This window comes from Cydia fagiglandana, chromosome 2 (assembly GCF_963556715.1).
Source record: "Cydia fagiglandana chromosome 2, ilCydFagi1.1, whole genome shotgun sequence".
Lineage (NCBI taxonomy): Eukaryota > Metazoa > Arthropoda > Insecta > Lepidoptera > Tortricidae > Cydia > Cydia fagiglandana.
This window is the reverse complement of record NC_085933.1, coordinates 24,571,580-24,589,916: the sequence shown is the minus strand read 5'-3', so window position 1 is coordinate 24,589,916 and position 18,337 is coordinate 24,571,580. Positions and strand designations below refer to the sequence as shown.

At 38.7% G+C, this 18,337-nt stretch overlaps 3 protein-coding genes across 3 annotated transcripts in view; all 3 read left to right on the top strand.

Moving 5' to 3' along the window:
* The window catches only part of LOC134679280 (structural maintenance of chromosomes protein 4), a 91,156-nt gene that overhangs the window by 12,764 nt on the left and 60,055 nt on the right, over window positions 1–18,337 (top strand). The window lies entirely within an intron of this gene.
* LOC134672092 (uncharacterized) lies at window positions 7,326–11,911 on the top strand. The gene is made up of 2 exons (XM_063530004.1): window positions 7,326–7,430; window positions 11,583–11,911. The coding sequence occupies exons 1-2, from the start codon at window positions 7,403–7,405 to the stop codon at window positions 11,909–11,911; spliced, it is 357 nt and encodes a 118-aa protein (XP_063386074.1). The 5' UTR covers window positions 7,326–7,402.
* Window positions 16,283–16,855, top strand: LOC134679706 (uncharacterized). Its single transcript, XM_063538647.1, has 2 exons — window positions 16,283–16,378; window positions 16,486–16,855. Exons 1-2 carry the CDS (start codon window positions 16,345–16,347, stop codon window positions 16,776–16,778), a joined length of 327 nt encoding a protein of 108 aa, XP_063394717.1. The 5' UTR covers window positions 16,283–16,344; the 3' UTR covers window positions 16,779–16,855.

Sequence of the window (18,337 nt, the reverse complement as noted above, 5' to 3'; positions counted from 1 at the left end):
CGAGGTCGTGCCGCTCACGCATCGGCCTCCACAGTCACCAAACCCGTTGTCTAAACAGCAATGCATAAATCGCCTGCAATAGACGCAAAGGTCTGTGATGATGAACATGGTGTCGTACTTGTGTGTTCATTTTATACGCAACGGTATTTTACTCCGGCGACTTTTATTAGGCGGGCCGCATCTAGTATAGACCGACCGCTTAAATGAGTCCTCGCCTGCGCGGTACGAGGGCGACGGGGTGGGACGACTAAGGGTGGCGGGGAACTTGCGGGCGGCAGGCGTACGGCACTCGCACCTTCCCCGCCGCCCCGTCCATCCCCGTCGCCCCCGTACCGCGCAGGTGAGGACTCATTTGAGCGGTCGTTCTATAGTATAAAAACACTGTTTTCCAGTGACCTTCGTCGTTTCTGACGTGTTGCTCATAGAGCAGGGCTGCTGCGACCCCGCCACCTGCAAGGACCATGTTTGCGGCAGCAATTATAAGACGTATAGGTGCCTGTGCGAGTTGGAGTGCGTCGATTACTACACGGATATGTTTAAAGGTGGGCATATAAATGCGAAACCCAAGATTAAGTTTTGCTACCCAGATATAATACAGGCTTTTACAATTTTACTTACTTGCGCAAAATCATAGAATTCCCGAAATGTAGCCAGTTTCTCATAAGTTACGAAACAATTTGCTAAAAATTTACTGATTACTCGTATTCCTATCTCCTTGGTTAGAGATAGGCAGACAGTTAATCTGAAAGTGCCGATGTATAATCGTAGACTGGGATTGCGTCCCGTAGCCGTGCAACTGTGCCCTGACCATTCTACTTGTTTGTTTAATGTCACATACAGCTAGGTTATGTTAAGTTAGGTTCACTACGTTTTATGGAGGTAGTAGAGTATAATACTTGCCAATCCTAAGGAAAAATGAGCACGTGGTCGCGCACGCGCCCTAACACTTTCAATCATCAGAGGGCCTACCGCGAACCACGTTCGACGTGTTGCTTCGGTGGCACTTGCGAATTAATACGCAAGTGTGACAGGGAGGCAACACGTCGAACGTGGATCGCGGTAGTCCCTCTGGCCGGGCGTATTTAGCCGATTGCGAAAAGGGTGGTTATTATTTCCTTAGGGTTAGAGGCAACTCGAAAGTGCCGATGTACAATGTCCACGACGGGGATTGCGTCCCGTCGTGCGATTGTACAGTCAACAACAGAGCTATGAATACAGGCAAAGTGTCAAAAATATGTATACAGTACTTTATTGCCTGTACATTAAGGTCGTGTATACATATTTTTGGCACTTTGCCTGTTCCATTCATAGCTCTGTTGTTGACTGTACCCCTGTCACGACCTACCGCGAACCGCTTTCGACATGTTGTCTCTCTGTCACACTTGTAAATTTGTACGTAAGTGTGACAGGGAGGCAACACGTCAAACGTGGTTCACGGTAGGCCCTCAGAGGGCCTACCGTGCCGCAGATCATTTTTGTTTATTAAATTGACACATACAGCTAGGTAATGTTAGGTTCACGTTTTATTTAATATGTAATTTCTCTCTGATTAGAGGCCCCTGATGCCCCAAAAAGGCCGCTGTACAAGGTCCACGACGGGAGCTGCACCCCGCAGCCGTGCGACTGTCCCCCTGACCCCAACGGGCCGATCTGCGGGAGCGACTTCGTGACGTATTTCAGCAAGTGCGCACTTCATTGTGCCAATTCTACTACCTTTAAAGTGCACGACGGGAGCTGCGCCCCGCAGCCGTGCGACTGTCCCCCTGACCCCAACGGGCCGATCTGCGGGAGCGACTCCGTGACGTATTTCAGCGAGTGCGCACTTCATTGTGCCAATTCTACTACCTTTAAAGTGCACGACGGGAGCTGCACCCCGCAGCCGTGCGACTGTCCCCCTGACCCCAACGGGCCGATCTGCGGGAGCGACTCCGTGACGTATTTCAGCGAGTGCGCACTTCATTGTGCCAATCCTACCACCTTTAAAGTGCACGACGGGAGCTGCGCCCCGCAGCCGTGCGACTGTCCCCCTGACCCCAACGGGCCGATCTGCGGGAGCGACTTCGTGACGTATTTCAGCGAGTGCGCACTTCATTGTGCCAATTCTACCACCTTTAAAGTGCACGACGGGAGCTGCGCCCCGCAGCCGTGCGACTGTCCCCCTGACCCCAACGGGCCGATCTGCGGGAGCGACTCCGTGACGTATTTCAGCGAGTGCGCACTTCATTGTGCCAATTCTACTACCTTTAAAGTGCACGACGGGAGCTGCGCCCCGCAGCCGTGCGACTGTCCCCCTGACCCCAACGGGCCGATCTGCGGGAGCGACTCCGTGACGTATTTCAGCGAGTGCGCACTTCATTGTGCCAATTCTACTACCTTTAAAGTGCACGACGGGAGCTGCGCCCCGCAGCCGTGCGACTGTCCCCCTGACCTCAACGGGCCGATCTGCGGGAGCGACTCCGTGACGTACTTCAGCGAGTGCGCGCTCCATTGTGCCAATTCTACCGCCATTAAAGTGCACGACGGGCCGTGCTAGAACGGGACGGCCAAAACAACAATGCGACCATTTTAATATATCGTCGGGTGACAAGTAAAAGTCACTAACTAACACCATTGAAATTATTGGACAATAAACCGTGTTACAAGTGTAATAACGTGCATTGTTACTTTAATTTTTTGATAGTACTTAGTGACTTTTGCTTGTCACCCGACGATATTTGTCTTATATATAGCATTTAATAAGTGGAGTCGTCATAGCTGTAATTTTCTGTACGAAACAGTCTGCCGATTTTTGCGGGGTAGGGACGTCAAATGTATTGCTATTTCTACATGATCTGGAGACGTACAAATAGCTATGTCAGTCCATACAAAAGTTTGCACAATTGTGCAAGTTTTTCGGCAGAGGGGTAAGCTCTTTTAAGGCGACTTCAGTTATTAAATGCTCTAAGCTATCTGTACAATACAGTCATCCTTGTGAGACAGGTTTACGGCTCTTTCGGAAGTGTAAAAAAAAATTGAAATTAGTTTTTATATCCCAAATATTTAAATGACAGTTTTACTCAAAAGTCTCACTGATCTGTCATTTTAGGATCTGTCATTTTAGTTTCTGTGGTTTAAAAACTCTTCTTAGCTAGTATATGAAAGGGAGTGAAATAAAGCTTTTTATTACAATTATTACATTTGAAATTGTTTTATTTTTTATGACATATAGGTACATATAAAAATATGTGTAATGAATTGAACTTTGATTATTGGAGAATTACATACTAATCAATATGTGAACAGGCCCTACTGTGAAGGCTATCCCGTAGACACACTGGCATTGATCTTAATGTAATTAATTAATACAAACAGATATTAGATATGTAATGAATTTTATTATGGACTCATGACAGATGTGACACAACAAGTAAGCATGATGGCGGAAGGCTGTTACCAGCGTTATGACTCAAAATGGGCTTCACAACAAGCAGTATCATCACCATCACCACCATCATCATCATCATAATCAGTCGGCACAGTTGTAGCAGTCTCCAGTATCTCCCGGTGTTCACCCGTGTATGGCCGTTTGCTTTCTCCGGTTTCTCGGATGCATGGGCCGTTGTACAGTATAAACCAGTCTTGGAACTGGGTGGAGGGATGTTTGCATTGGAACTCGCAGATGCTGTGGTACGTTTGGTAGTCGTTTGCGCAAAATTCGAAGGTCTTTAAGCAGCCGCACGGCCCCCGGTTCGCGGCCGCTAGCCCTAACAGAACCACTGAAATATAACAATCATATTATCAATGAAATATAACAATCATATAGTTAGACCTGTGTCGCTACCACGAGACTGAACTGACATAAACGCTATCAAGAACGTAACTTACTATCTATACATCTCGCTCGTACTCGAATATTAGTGCATATTAGTGTAAAGAATGTAAATTACGTAGACGTTAGCGTATATGTCAGTTTTGACACTGTCAGTGACTCCTGGTACGGGTACCTACCGATACTGTCTCTTTCAAAAATAGAGAGAATCATACCGTTTTTGTCTTTCTTACGCTATCGCTATATAGTAACTAGCACCCAAAAAAGGGATGAGTTAGGTATAGTTTTTTCTTCTTATTTACTGATATATAACAGGCGGTCCTATCGCTGAAAATCGATCTCTTCCAGACAACCAAGCCTAGGAAATTCGTGATCTTGCGGATTTTACGATCGGCCGCCGATATTTGATATAACGAACTTATAACTTACTGAAACAAAGTCCTATTATAGTCTCCATGTTCACTTTCGAGTGTTTCCACAAGATTAAGAAAACTATCGCGGTTTTAATTACTATTTATGTGACTAATGTGTACTTAACGTACACTCGAGCACATTATCACATATGAAAAGTACAGTCACTAGCAATAATATAATACGAAAGCAGCTAAAATGTCTGACACTGATCTTATTTCTGGCGCAATAACAGCGTCAAACAAATTGTTTTGACTTATACTCTGTCCCCATTATCCATAAACGTTTACTAAAGTTGACAAGCCGATAAATAATCGTTTGTCCCTTTCCATCATACCAGTACGTCGGAAAGGGACAAACGATTACTATCAGATTATCAACTTTAGGCCGCAATATAGGCCGGTAAAACGCTAGGTTGAAGAAGGAGAATGATCGTACATGGTACTCAGTATGCGCTCCAGCGAAATCAGTTGAACGATTCAACCTGATTTGAGTACCAATGGTTAGGGAATTGAGCTAATGGAAAAATGTAGGAATGTAACATTGTCAAGGCATTTTATACTACTTTCTCAGTTTCTTACATAGGAATAAGGCATCAAAATTATGGCATTAATTAACTAGTATCATAATGACGATACGCATTGTTTTTAACGCGTTTCGAATTTAATTAAAAATCAATCAATAGCACTTCATAGTCTTTTACACCCTTAATATGCTATAAAAATTGATGAATTATAATTTTTGGTGAATTATTATTATTGTTTATCTACGCACATATCATTACTGCTCTAAAATGCATTCAGAAACCGTAGGAAATGACCAGCATTATCACAACCAATTTTACTATGAGAACTTTCTTATCTGTGGTAGTAGGTAAAATTTGTACTTTAAAGGCCTGCTACACGGTCGCCGACAAGCCCCCAAACCGCGTGGCCTTGGTCTGTCCCGGACCGTGTAGACAGTTGTTACCAACAAAATTTCGTTTGACCTCCGGACGCCCTTGGCATGCGAGCGCGCGCCAGCGACCGCGGTCTGAGCGGTGGGTCCGGAACCGTGTAGCCGCCCGTCGCCGACCGCACTAGGCCATTTCGCTTGGAGGACGCGCCGTGTGCGCTCGTGTGGTTATAGCCATGCCATGGGTACTCAGTAGCATTTCTAAAAATTCATCAAATACTTTTCTCTTCATTCTCAGAAAGTTATGTATGGCCCCGTAGCGTAGTCCAGCAAATTCATCAAGTTGAAATGACTCAACAAATGTCGTTTTTTGAGCCAGCGTTTCATTCATATACCCTTTTCTTTTTTTACAAGCTTTTTATTAACTTGCAATATACCTAATGTAAGTATGTAAATATGTTTGTACGGGTCAAATCTTGCAAGTTAAATTAGACCTACTTTCTAGTTTCCGATGGAGCTGAACATTTGCATACATATATAAATCGGGTGACAATGCATTATTATGGTACCATATAGCTGATCTGATGATGGAGACAGGAGGTGGCCATAGGAACCCTGTGATAGAACAACGCGACCTAATTGTGTTTGGGGTTTTTAGAATTGTCTCGACGAGTATTTAATTAGTTGCCTGTGGAAAGAAAAGTACATTCAGCGATAAAAGCTTGTACCAAAAATGACATTTTTGCCAAAAACTTATTTTTTTGTCATTGCACTAGTATGAGTAGATTATGAAATTTGGCGCCCCGCCAATAAGTTTTGCCGCCCCAGAAGTCAAGGAAGAAAAACAAAATGCAATCCGCAAGGTTAGGGGCCATTTTGTGCGCTTGCAATACGTGTTGTCCGTCCGCGAGTTCTGAACACACTGTGGTCTGCCACCGTCTAGCCAGCCAACTCAGACGGACCCACATACCAAGGACAGACCAGGGTCAGACGGTTAGTAGGCTTGTCGGCGACCGTGTAGCAAGCCTTTTAAAGTTATAACTTTACAGATTTTTGTAAGGTTATGAGTTTTAAATTTGGAACAGCTGTCAAAACTCAAGTGGGTGTCTATTCTAGTATCCATAGATATTAAAACAATTATCGATACGAAACGTCAATTCGGTATACTTTTTTAATATAAACCGTACGACATTTGATCTCGAGTGGCATGAGAATAGGGACTTCATTCTTTTGTCTATGAATTAAAAAAAACTACGGATGCGTGACATTTGTGAAAAAAAGTTTTCATTTACCGCCGTTTGACTTACAGTTTCATCTTTTAATTAGTTTTAGGTTATAAAATTGATTTGATAGTTGTTTTTAAACAAACTTTAAGCAAAAGTATCGTGTAAAACGAGTGATAAAAAGATATTTAGGAGCCGCCACCTCTCAAATCTGCGAGTTAAGTCAGACAGCAACGATGGATGTCGGTTGAAATATGAGGTTAGTGAATATATAATAGAAGGTAATAATATGTGTGTAGATAAAGTAGTGTATGTAACTGTACATAATTAGGCATTAAAACACTCGTGTGATCCTTTTAAGAAACTCACTTCGTTCGTTTCTTAAACCCACACTCGTATTTTAATGCCTTTCATTATGTAGCAGTCACATAAACTACTATTGTTAAACATTTTGATGTGTACAGTCACCTGCAGTAATATGTTACTCTTCGACGGCCGCAAAAATATGTGACACGCTCTTACGGCTCTATAAATAAGTTCGTGTCAGATATTTTTGCGGCCTTCGCTGTGTAACATATTATTGCAGGTGACTGTACAGGTGTCCTTTTTGCTTAATAAATGTTTTACGTTTGATATAGCAAAAGCGGTTCAATGGATTTGAATAACAATCTAGGAAATGCTACCAATATTCTCGATACTATGTCGCAGGGTCATTTTTAGATTGATATGGTTATATTTTAGTCGACTTTTTTATTTTTGGACTTAATTGAATTGAAATGTATTTTGTTCTCCTTTTTGTACTGTCATCACTGTCATCAGCAATAATAATATATTGTAAACGAAACGCTCAATAATATGTGGCACACACTTATTTCGCTACAAATAAGACCAGTGTCTGATATTTATTTTTATTGATATTTCGTAGTGCAAGATATTATTGCTGGTGACTGTACTTTTCATATGTGATAAATAATATTGTGCTTGAGTGTATGTACACATTAGTCACATAAATGGCAATTAAAACAGCAATACTTTTCTTAATTTTGTGTCAGCATTCGAAGTGAACATGAAGGTTATAATAGCATTGTGTTCAAGTGAGTAAAACATTGAACTAGTACTTTATTCTTATATTACATTGTGTACAGATTAATGACACAAAATTACTGACGAGAGTCAATTTCTAACCCGATGCTCAATGTTTTTTGACTTGAGTTAACAATTTCAATATATTAATAATTACGAATGAACAATAAAAACAAAGTATAAATCTAATAAATTGTATAATTAATTAATTAATTATAAGTTACATATTTTGTCAAAAAATTATGCAAGATTTTGTCGCCGACTTTACTTTTCTTTCAGCTTACAACTAATGCTCAACGAGACAATTCTAACAAATCCAATCACAATTATCCCTTATAGGAATAATTTCGCCTTTGTACTTCCATTACTGTAATTTATTTTTGTAAACCTGTGACGTTAAAGTGATTACTACTACTACTATTAGATTGCGTTGTTTTATCACAAAGTTACTGTGCCCATCATCAGCTTCGGACAAATCTAGAAGAACGCAAAAAAAAGTTCAAGTAGGTACTGATTTTGAAATTACTTTAGGTGCTGTAATCCAGTAATTAAAACTTTTTTTGCTTTCCTCTAAATTTATCCATGAGTATGTATATTATGTATGTAAAGTTTCAGCTGAATCGAATAATAAATGGGAAGTAGGTCTACTTTTGCTTGCAAGATTTGACCCAAACATATGTATATAATTGCAGGTTACAAATGCAAATGTTTATTTCTTAGAATATGGAACTATAGTTCGTTTTTAGTGTTCCGTACAAAACTTTGTTTACGGAACACTTATGGGATCACTTCGGTCTTGTTTTTAGCATTAGAAAGAACTTGCAAGAAGGTAAGCGATCTTGACATGTCTTTTAATTGAAAAACACCAGCGAACTGATATACATGGAAGTATTCTGTCCGCTCAGTTATGACCCAACGTAAACTATTTGATTGTAGGCGGTGCTTACAAACTATTCGATTCGCAACTTCAGTTCGTCCGAGATGACAGTCAGTGACGGATGGCTAAATTGATTTATAAAAACAACGTTTTTTTGTAATTAAAAATGTCTTCATGTGTCGTGAAGTGGTGCAGAAGTTATTTTAGTTCATACCAAGGATAGTGGAATCACTTTTCACTTGTAGTAAACAGATAACTTCAGTAAAATTTGGAATAAACATGACGATTTGTTTTCAATACTACCGTGCTAAGCTAAAACGTAACAACTGCATACGACTTTCATAACAACATACGACTTTTTAAATTGCGACGATAATAGGGATGGTGTTATGCCAAATGAAGTAGACTATTTTATTAACTTGTGCTTGGTTTAGGTATTTTCTATATAATTATAAATGTAGTAATGAATTCTTTCTTACAGATTTGTATTTTCCTTTTTTATTTCATGAGATGGAGCTGTAAAAAAACTACCTAATTATTTCAAATTAATAATCAAATTTGATACTATCATTTTACATTACTTTCCATTCAGATTCCCACAAGATGCTATTCGCAGAGAACTATGGAAAAAAGCTGTCCAATTAGAGAGACATGAAATTAAAAGGATGCCTGAAAAGATATCTAGAATATATGTTCTATTCATGAGATATAACTCGTGAGATAATCATACCCGGTCTCCTATATGTAGATACACTTCCACTGAATTAATTTAACAAATACACACATTATCTGAAAATGTTGATCATTCGAATCCACCCTCTACCGTCACATATATGTAGGTTCTCTCTCAAGCCATTTCCGTCAGTAGAAAAGAGCGGCAAATTTAGAAAATGTAAGGTGAGGTCCCATACAAAATTTTAATTTTGCACCTTTTTCTACTGACAAACTTGCTTGATGGAACTGAAAGTGGGGATTTATTGTGACTCCGCCTATTCAAATATTTTTGACCCGATTCGTGTACCCATGCAAATTTTGCAGGCTGTATAGCCAGTCCGAATTCTAAGATCAAGTTTACCATACATTTACAATAGCGTACTTGATCTTAGAAAAACGGACAGACTATACCTGAACGTGACTTCGCACTGCCATACAAATTGATAATAAAATATACAAAATACTTATTATAGCGGAATACATTTATACAACAATGATATATTTACTTATGTTGAGTTAGTCTGTCATTTCATAACAACATTTTAACTAGTTATCTTTTAATCTGCATTAAATTATTATACGTGAATTATTTGACTGGTTCTTCAATGTATGGCATAAACCTATCCCTGTCCAAGTCATATTCTAATCAAATATGAACCGCAAAATCTCAGCGGCCAGTACGTACAGCAAGAAGGTTATTAGCGGATTAATGTCGCTGATTGGTAGTTATTGACATTATATGCATTTCATCTACACTTAGCTATGTACCATTAGTGTAATAAAGATGACTATTATTTCGTTTACCAGCTTTGATTACAGGCTCTGTAAACGCGTCGTCTTATTTGAATGTAGGCGTAATTGTGTATGTGTGCTAATTTGGCCCGAGAATTTGAACGGTAATGTTCCTAAAGGCGGTATCCATGGTTATATATGATCGCAGAAAAACACATTATAAAAATATAAAACTATTACTTATAGCTGTTGCCCGCGACTTCGTCCGCGTGGAATCTTATCTTCAACATTTTACATCTTTAGTATCTATAATTTTCATATCCAAGCAATGTTGAAATTACTTTTCTTTTTTAGCAAGTTGTAACTATGAAGTTTTACTTAAGTCAAGTGGATTTTGATGTTGGTTGCTGAAATTACTTTTCTTATATTCTAATAATAGGTATGCCCTTATACAAAGATTCAAGTTCCGCACTCACAAAATATCTGATCTCCATACAAACTTTCAACCCTTTCTCACCACCTTGGGGGATGAATTTTCAAAAATGCTTAAATACGTTTTCATGTATTTTAATTTAATACCTTTTTACAAGGTTTCAAGTTCCTAGCTTAAAATAAAATTTGCACCCGAAGAAGAACTTTCATCCCCTTTTTAACCCCCTTAGGGGTTGAAATTCCAAAAACGTTGCAATTACTTTTTTTTGTAATCGGCCTTTCTAAGAAGTTTCAAACCATTTGTAATGGATTCAAGCATTCAACCCCTTTTTAACCCTGTTAGGGGATGAATTTTACAAAACGCTGAAATTACTTTTCCTGTCTTCTAATAAGGTCCCTAAATACAAAGATTCAAGTCACGCACTCGAAAAAAATTTTGATATCCATACAAACTTTCAACCCCTTTTTCACCACCTTGGGGGATGAATTTTCTAAAAAGCTGAAATTAGTTTTCTTGTATTTCAATTTAATACTTTTTTACAAAGTTTCAAGTTCCTAGTTTAAAATAAAATTTGCACCCGAAGACAAACTTTCATCCCCTTTTTAACCCCCTTAGGGGTTAAATTTCCAAAAGTGTTGCAATTACTTTTTTTGTAATCGGCTATTATGCCTTTCTAAGAAGTTTCAAAGCATTTGTCATGGATTCAAACTTTCAACCCCTTTTTAACCCTGTTAGGGGATGAATTTTACAAAACGCTGAAATTACTTTTCCTGTCTTTTAATAATATCCCTAAATACAAAGATTCAAGTCCCGCACTCGAAAAAAATTTTGATATCCATACAAACTTTCAACCCCTTTTTCACCACCTTAGGGGATGAATTTTCAAAAACGCTGAAATTAGTTTTCGTGTATTTTAATAATATATCTTTTTACGAAGTTTCAAATTCCTAGCTTAAAAGAAAACTTTAACCCCATACAAACTTTCATCTCCTTTTTAACCCCCTTAGGGGTTGAATTTCTCAAAATCGCTTCTTATCTCTTGTACACTTTGTAAATGTAATCTGGTGTGCAAATTTAAACTTTCTGTCTTTTGTAGTTTCGGCTCTGCGTTGATGAATCAGTCAGTCAGGACACTTGCATTTATATATATAGATAGATGAAAGCGGAAGAATATAAATGAACGTATTAGATTCATAATTGTTACATATTTGCCGTAACTTATTTTTAAAATGTGTTTTTGATTTAAAAGACACATGAAGATTGTTTACCTAATTTCTAATGCTAAAAAAAACGAAGTACCTATACACGAACGACGGAGACGGGGTCGGGTCGGAGGGGGGGGGGGGGGGGGGTACGGTGGTTAAATAAAAGCTAGTACATATACATAATGTAATTGTTGCATTTCAGTGGTCGTGTTAGGGCTAGAGGTAGCGAGCCAAAGTGGGCCGTGCGGCTGCAAACCGGTGTTCGAATATTGCGCCAACGACTACACCACGTACCACAGCATCTGCGAGTACAAGTGCAAACATCCCTCCACCCCGTTCTATGACTGGTATATTCTGTACAACGGGCCTTGCATTTCTACGTCGGAGACTACAACCCATGCGAGTACTACGACTACGCGCAAGCGTTTTAGGACTACAACGTCTACAACTGGGCCATTTGAAGAGAACACTGCGGGTGATAATTTGAATGGATATCACGGGGCAACTGCGAGTAATACTATTAATGGATAGTTATAGTTACCCGTATTTTGTTGTCACGAAAGATTAACATGGATCACTCTAACGGTTTTGCGAAACATAAATAAACTATTCAGTGGTTGATTTGTTTTATTTTATAAGAACAGTTGTTCGGTTTATACATCCATGTTAGTTCTTTATGCTAATGCATAATCCTCGGAAACCGTTTGCTTGTGGCCTACTCGGGGGTTAGGACAGCTTCCGGCAATCAGATATTTTATTATAGGCGATAATATTACGTCATTAGATTTTATGAGTTAGCGTTATGGGAGTAAGCGCAATTTTATTAAAATTAACAATAAATGAAACTTAAACTTTTCATTGTAGACACAAGCTCATTTATACATGAGTGGACTATTTCAAAACCGCCCAACGTGTCTGAATTTTGCCGAGAGCAATCTATCGTGTCGTGACTAGAGATGCAACGGATAGTTGTTTGGCCGGATACCGGATATCCGGCCTAGGCACAGGCCGAATATGCTGTATCCGGCCGCCGGATATTCGGCCGGCGGAACTATACCTACATTTCGGTTTTTCAGGTGTGCATTCTGCAGGTTTGACCTGTTTCCTAGTAAACGTTCGCGCGGACTCGTTTCTAGGTTCGAAATGAGTGCGCGTGCAAGTCAGTGGAATGATTAAATTGTTTTAAAATAATAAACAAGTACGATTATGGCCGTGTCTGTTTCTTAAATCCAATTTGTTTACTCCGAAATCAAGCAATGTTACTATCCGGTATCCGGCCGGATAGAAGGTCACTATCCGGTATACGGGCGGATAGTAAAATAATGGCCGGATAGGCCGGATACCGGATAGTAACCGGATATCCGGTGCATCTCTAGCCGTGACACCTATCCCGAGCTTAGGTATAAGATAGGATAGGACATCGAAGGCAAACAAAACGCACTAACACAAAAAAGTGACACAAACAAACCGGTTAAAGTTTCCTGCAATTCCGGTAATAACGGTCTGCTTTATATAAAGCATTATTATTTCCAATAATTCAGTTATAATAGACAAATACTGTTTGGAAAGCTTAGAAATTGAGCAACTAATTTCTGTGTTTTATACGCAAATTATACCTAATATTTTTTTTTAAGTATTGTAGTTGATTCCAATATTTGTTGAAATAATTACAAAGACTTTTCAAATCCTGTTTCTAAAGTATTAATTTAAGACAGGTGTTTAAAGTAATCAGTCGTTTATTGGCTATTGGAATAATTATTTTGTACTATTCAAATATAAATACTTCTTCCACAATTATTTTATCAGTTTTAAGCCGAGAGGTAAATTTATTTGGAAATAAATTCAAATAACTTGAAGACTAATTAAAGTTAACAGGGCTGAAATTACTGAAAATGGGGTTTCTAGAATATGGTCTTCAATTGTCGAGTTACCGCCAGTCATCTTGCATACCGTAGCATTTTTGGTGAGTGGAATTATTAAGCGAACAAGATCTTTTTATTATTACAATAACTGGTTTTAAAATGCTTTTTATACTCAGGGAGACACAAGTACGAGTTAGTGACTGTCTCTTGGGCAATAGCTAACGTTTCTCGCTGATCGTGGGCGGTAGAACATTTCTAAATTCGGTGTTAATTAATACACTATGCAATTGATTGGTCTTTGAATTCATTCGATTTGCATTAAGTATACTTAATGAAAACGTCTTACATAATTAGTAATAAACAATCACTTAGCGCAGATGTTTCAATTCCATATTTTTAAGGCACATGAAAGTAAGGCCACTAACTAAATTGTTGACATCACGTAAACAAAGTTGTCAGTTGTTAGAATCCGTATGTCAAACTCACTCAAATACCTACAGTCCTACATGTAGCTGTATTAAGGGCAAAATATTTCAGTATTATAAACTTTGTTTAATATCAGCAATTGTGAGCAACATATTTTAAGCCAAAAATATTGTACAGTAGCAGAGACTACCTAGCGCGTTTCGTATTTTCCATTTCATTTTATTGATTGTTATTGCGTGTTTGTTATTGCACTTCAGAGTATACGAATACACACGAATACAACTTGCCACAAAAACGGCGACAGCTGTGTGTATCTTCTGTGCCAGTACTCAAGAATCTCTAGATGAACATGAAGATTATAGCGGTGCTTTGTTTCAGTGGGTAAAACTTTCGTTGCATCAATACCTGCTCTCTTCAATAATTGCTAACCTAACGTAACATTGCATATACAATTATATACATAATAATATAATTTTGTGTTCCAGTGATTCTGTTAGATCTAGTGGTAGCGAGCCCACTTGGGCCGTGCGGCTGCAAACCGGTGTTCGAATATTGTGCCAACGATTACACCACGTACCACAGCATCTGCGAGTACAAGTGCAAACATCCCTCCACCCCGTTCCATGACTGGTATATTCTGTACAACGGGCCTTGCATTTCTACGTCGGATATTACTACAACTCGTGCGAGTACTACGACTACGCGCAAGCGTTTTAGGACTACAACGTCTACAACTGGGCCATTTGAAGAGAACACTGCGGGTGATAATTTGAATGGATATCACGGGGCGACAGCGATTAATAATATAAATGGATAGTTAGAGTTACCCGTACCTATTTAGTTGTCACGAAAGAGTAACGTGGATCACTCTTTTGCGGTTTTGCGAAACATAAATAAACTATTCAGTGGTTGATTTGTTTTATTTTATAAGAACAGTTGTTCGTTGTTCGGTTTATATGTCCATGTTAGTTCTCTATGCATTACCTCGGAAGCCGTTTGCTTGTGGCCTACTCGGGTGTTAGGACAGCTTCCGGCAATGTAAGTTGACTCCTTGAGCAGATATTTTATTATAGGCGGTAAAATTAGGTCTGTACATTTTATGGGTCAGCGTTATGGGAGTTGGCGCAATTTTATTAAAATTAGCAATCTATGAAACTTTTTACTGTAGACACTAGCTCATTTAACCATGATTAGTCTATTTGAAAACCGCCCAACGTGTCCGAAATTCCGAATTTTGCCGAGAGCAACCTGTCGTGACACCTATCACGAGCTTATAAGATAGGATAAGATATCGAATAAGGCAAACAAAACGCACTAAAACAGGACATCGAAGACAAACAAAACTCATAAAAGTGACACAAACAAACCGGTTAAAGTTTCCTGCAATTCTGGTAATAACGGTCTGCTTTATAGCATTATTATTTTCAATAATTCAGTTATAATAGACAAATACTGTTTGGAAAGCTTAGAAATTGAGCAACTGATTTCTGTGTTTTATACGCAAATTATACCTAAGATTTTTTTTAAAGTATTGTAGTTGATTCCAATATTTGTTGAAATAATTACAAAGACTTTTCAAATCCTGTTTCTAAAGTAATTTAAAACAGGTGTTTAAAGTAATCAGTCGTTTATTGGCTATTGGAATAATTATTTTGTATTAAAGTTAACAGGGCTGAAATTACTGAAAATGGGGTTTCTAGAATATGGTCTTCAATTGTCGAGTTACCGCCAGTCATCTTGCATACCGTAGCATTTTTGGTGAGTGGAATTATTAAGCGAACAAGATCTTTTTATTATTACAATAACTGGTTTTAAAATGATTTTTATACTCAGGGAGACACAAGTACGAGTTAGTGACTGTCTCTTGGGCAATAGCTAACGTTTCTCGCTGATCGTGGGCGGTAGAACATTTCTAAATTCGGTGTTAATTAATACACTATGCAATTGATTGGTCTTTGAATTCATTCGATTTGCATTAAGTATACTTAATGAAAACGCCTTACATAATTAGTAATAAACAATCACTTAGCGCAGATGTTTCAATTCCATTTTTTTAAAGCACATGAAAGTAAGGCCACTAACTAAATTGTTGACATCACGTAAACAAAGTTGTCAGTTGTTAGAATCCGTATGTCAAACTCACCCAAATATACTCGTATGTATTAAAGGCCAAACATTTCAGTATTATAGACTTTGTTTAATATCAGCAATTGTGATCAACATATTTTAACCCTTCGTATGTCTAAGCACTGATCAGTGGTATTGAACAATGCATTTAAATTCATGCGCACTGATCAGTGCTTCGAAATACGTTACGAAGGGTTAAGCCAAAAATATTGTACAGTAAGGGCCCCCCCACATCTGTGGTCTTTCGAGCGTCGGCGTCTACAATTCTATGGCCGACGTCGACGCAACGTCGACGCAGCGTCGACGCAACTGCGCAGCGACGTCATTTTGCATAGCGCTGGACCGACGCCGACAGACGCCGACGCTCGAAAGACGCCAGATGTGGGGGGGCCCTAATAGAGACTGCCTAGAGCGTTCCGTATTTTCCATTTCGTTTTATTGTTTTTTTTTTTTGCGTTTTATTGCACTTCAGAGTATACGAATACACACGAACACAACTTGCCACAAAAACGGCGACAGCTGTGTGTATCTTCTATGCCAGTACTCTAGATGAACATGAAGACTATAGCGGTGCTTTGTTTCAGTAAGTAAAACTTTCGTTGCATCAATACCTGCTCTCTTCAATAAATGCTAACCTAACCGGTTATTGCATATACACATATGACATAGTAATATAATATTGTGTTCCAGTGATTCTGTTTGAGTTAGTGGTAGTGACCCCAAGTGGCCCGTGCGGCTGCAAACCGGTCTTCGAATATTGCGCCAACGACTACACCACGTACCACAGCATCTGCGAGTACAAGTGCAAACATCCCTCCACCCCGTTCCATGACTGGTATATTCTGTACAACGGGCCTTGCATTTCTACCTCGGAGACTACAACTCATGCGAGTATTACTACAACGACACGCACGAGTAAGACTACAACTGAACCATATAAGTATGAGGAGATGACTGAGAGTGCTAATATGAATGGTGGATAATAGTTACCCGTATTTTTGTTGCGAAACAGTAACGTAGGTCACTCTAATGATTATGAGAAAATTAAATAAACTATTCAGTGGTTTGTTTTGTTTTTATTTTTTGTGTGCGAGGTGCGAGCGGAGTGATTTGTCCAACAAGAGCAAATACACCTTATCGCCGCGGTCTAACTAGTGCCTCAGTAAGGAAATGATGGTCCTTCTTGTCTACGTGACAGCGTGATGAAAACGGTATCCGTCACTTTCAAACGCGCACTGTTAAAAAGTGACGGATATTTTGTCACGTGGATAAAGCCATCCATAATAGGCACGCAGGTGTTTCATAGGTAAGTGCGTTATACCTAATTTAATAGCCTACTATAATCAGTATTAATTTAGCGCAGGTTTCTTGGGATTTCATTTTCTTTATAACAACGTGACAACTAACCATTGGTATTGGGTAAGACCCAATCATAGTTAACCGCAAACATAACGTTAACGATCGAGTTACGGGTTAGGTAGTTTAGGTACCTAAATAAAAAAATACAAATATAGTGCGTCAAGCGAATCTTGTCAGTAGAAATGTAATATTGCGCTAAGAAAAGCAGCAATGTACAATGTACATCGAAACAAAACTTTTTTTTCCGCTGAGCGCGCCCTGTTACGTACATCAATTCAAATTGTCACTCGTGGATTCTCTATTGAAAATATTTGAAATTGTTATTAAATGGTATGGACGGACAATTTAAAAGCGGTGTGTGGTGAATTTGAAGATCTCAAAATAACATTAGAAGTGGAATATGCCGTTAAACAAGAATGTAATGAATAAAATCATTGCTTCAGCAGATAGATGTCCTATTGGATTTTAATATTTTATTAGATTTATCAGTTGGAACTGTAAGCATTGTAGGCACCTTATCTTTGATTAAGCACAATTTTATTTAATATATTGGTATTTAATGGTGACACAGCAGAAATATCTCTTGAAATAGAATCGATTCAGAATGTAAACAAAGATGATGGCTGTCATTCGCGATCCACATTCCACAGATAAAACACAGATGACACGCGATTTTCGAATTATTCGAACACAAGTGTTGCTAACCCGCGATTTTTCAAATTTGCCGCCGTTTGCTACTGACAAGATTTGCTTGACCCAGTATATATTATGTGAAGTCAAATAACAAATATCAACTTACGACATAACTCACACTAATTCTGTTTTCGGACTAAATTTGGATCAAAATATTGTAGGATAAAAGAAAACAACCCGCATTTTTGTTTATTTTAGGTACTTATTTCGTTTTAACCGATTTAAAAAAAAAGGAGACTTGGTTCTAATTTCGTTAGATTCTTAGTTGCTACGTAACGTCGATATTTTCTCTATCATCTGTGCCAGTGCTTGAGATGAACATGAAGACTGTAGAGATGCTTTGTTTCAGTAAGTAAAATGTTTGTTGTATCCATACTTCTTTTTTTAATAGAGGTCGGATTGTTGAATTGTGTTTAAACAATTTGTCTTTTACGCGCACGTAAATGATCCGCGTTAAGCACTCCTAATGTTAATTATGTGAAAATTTAAC

Bases quoted from the DNA above. Each gene is read 5' to 3' on its own strand.
- LOC134672092 (XM_063530004.1), top strand. From the start codon at position 7,403: ATGAAGGTTATAATAGCATTGTGTTCAA. The intron at 7,431-11,582 runs GTGAGTAAAACA...GTTGCATTTCAG, and splicing joins TATAATAGCATTGTGTTCAA to TGGTCGTGTTAGGGCTAGAG.
- LOC134679706 (XM_063538647.1), top strand. From the start codon at position 16,345: ATGAACATGAAGACTATAGCGGTGCTTTGTTTCA. The intron at 16,379-16,485 runs GTAAGTAAAACT...ATTGTGTTCCAG, and splicing joins TATAGCGGTGCTTTGTTTCA to TGATTCTGTTTGAGTTAGTG.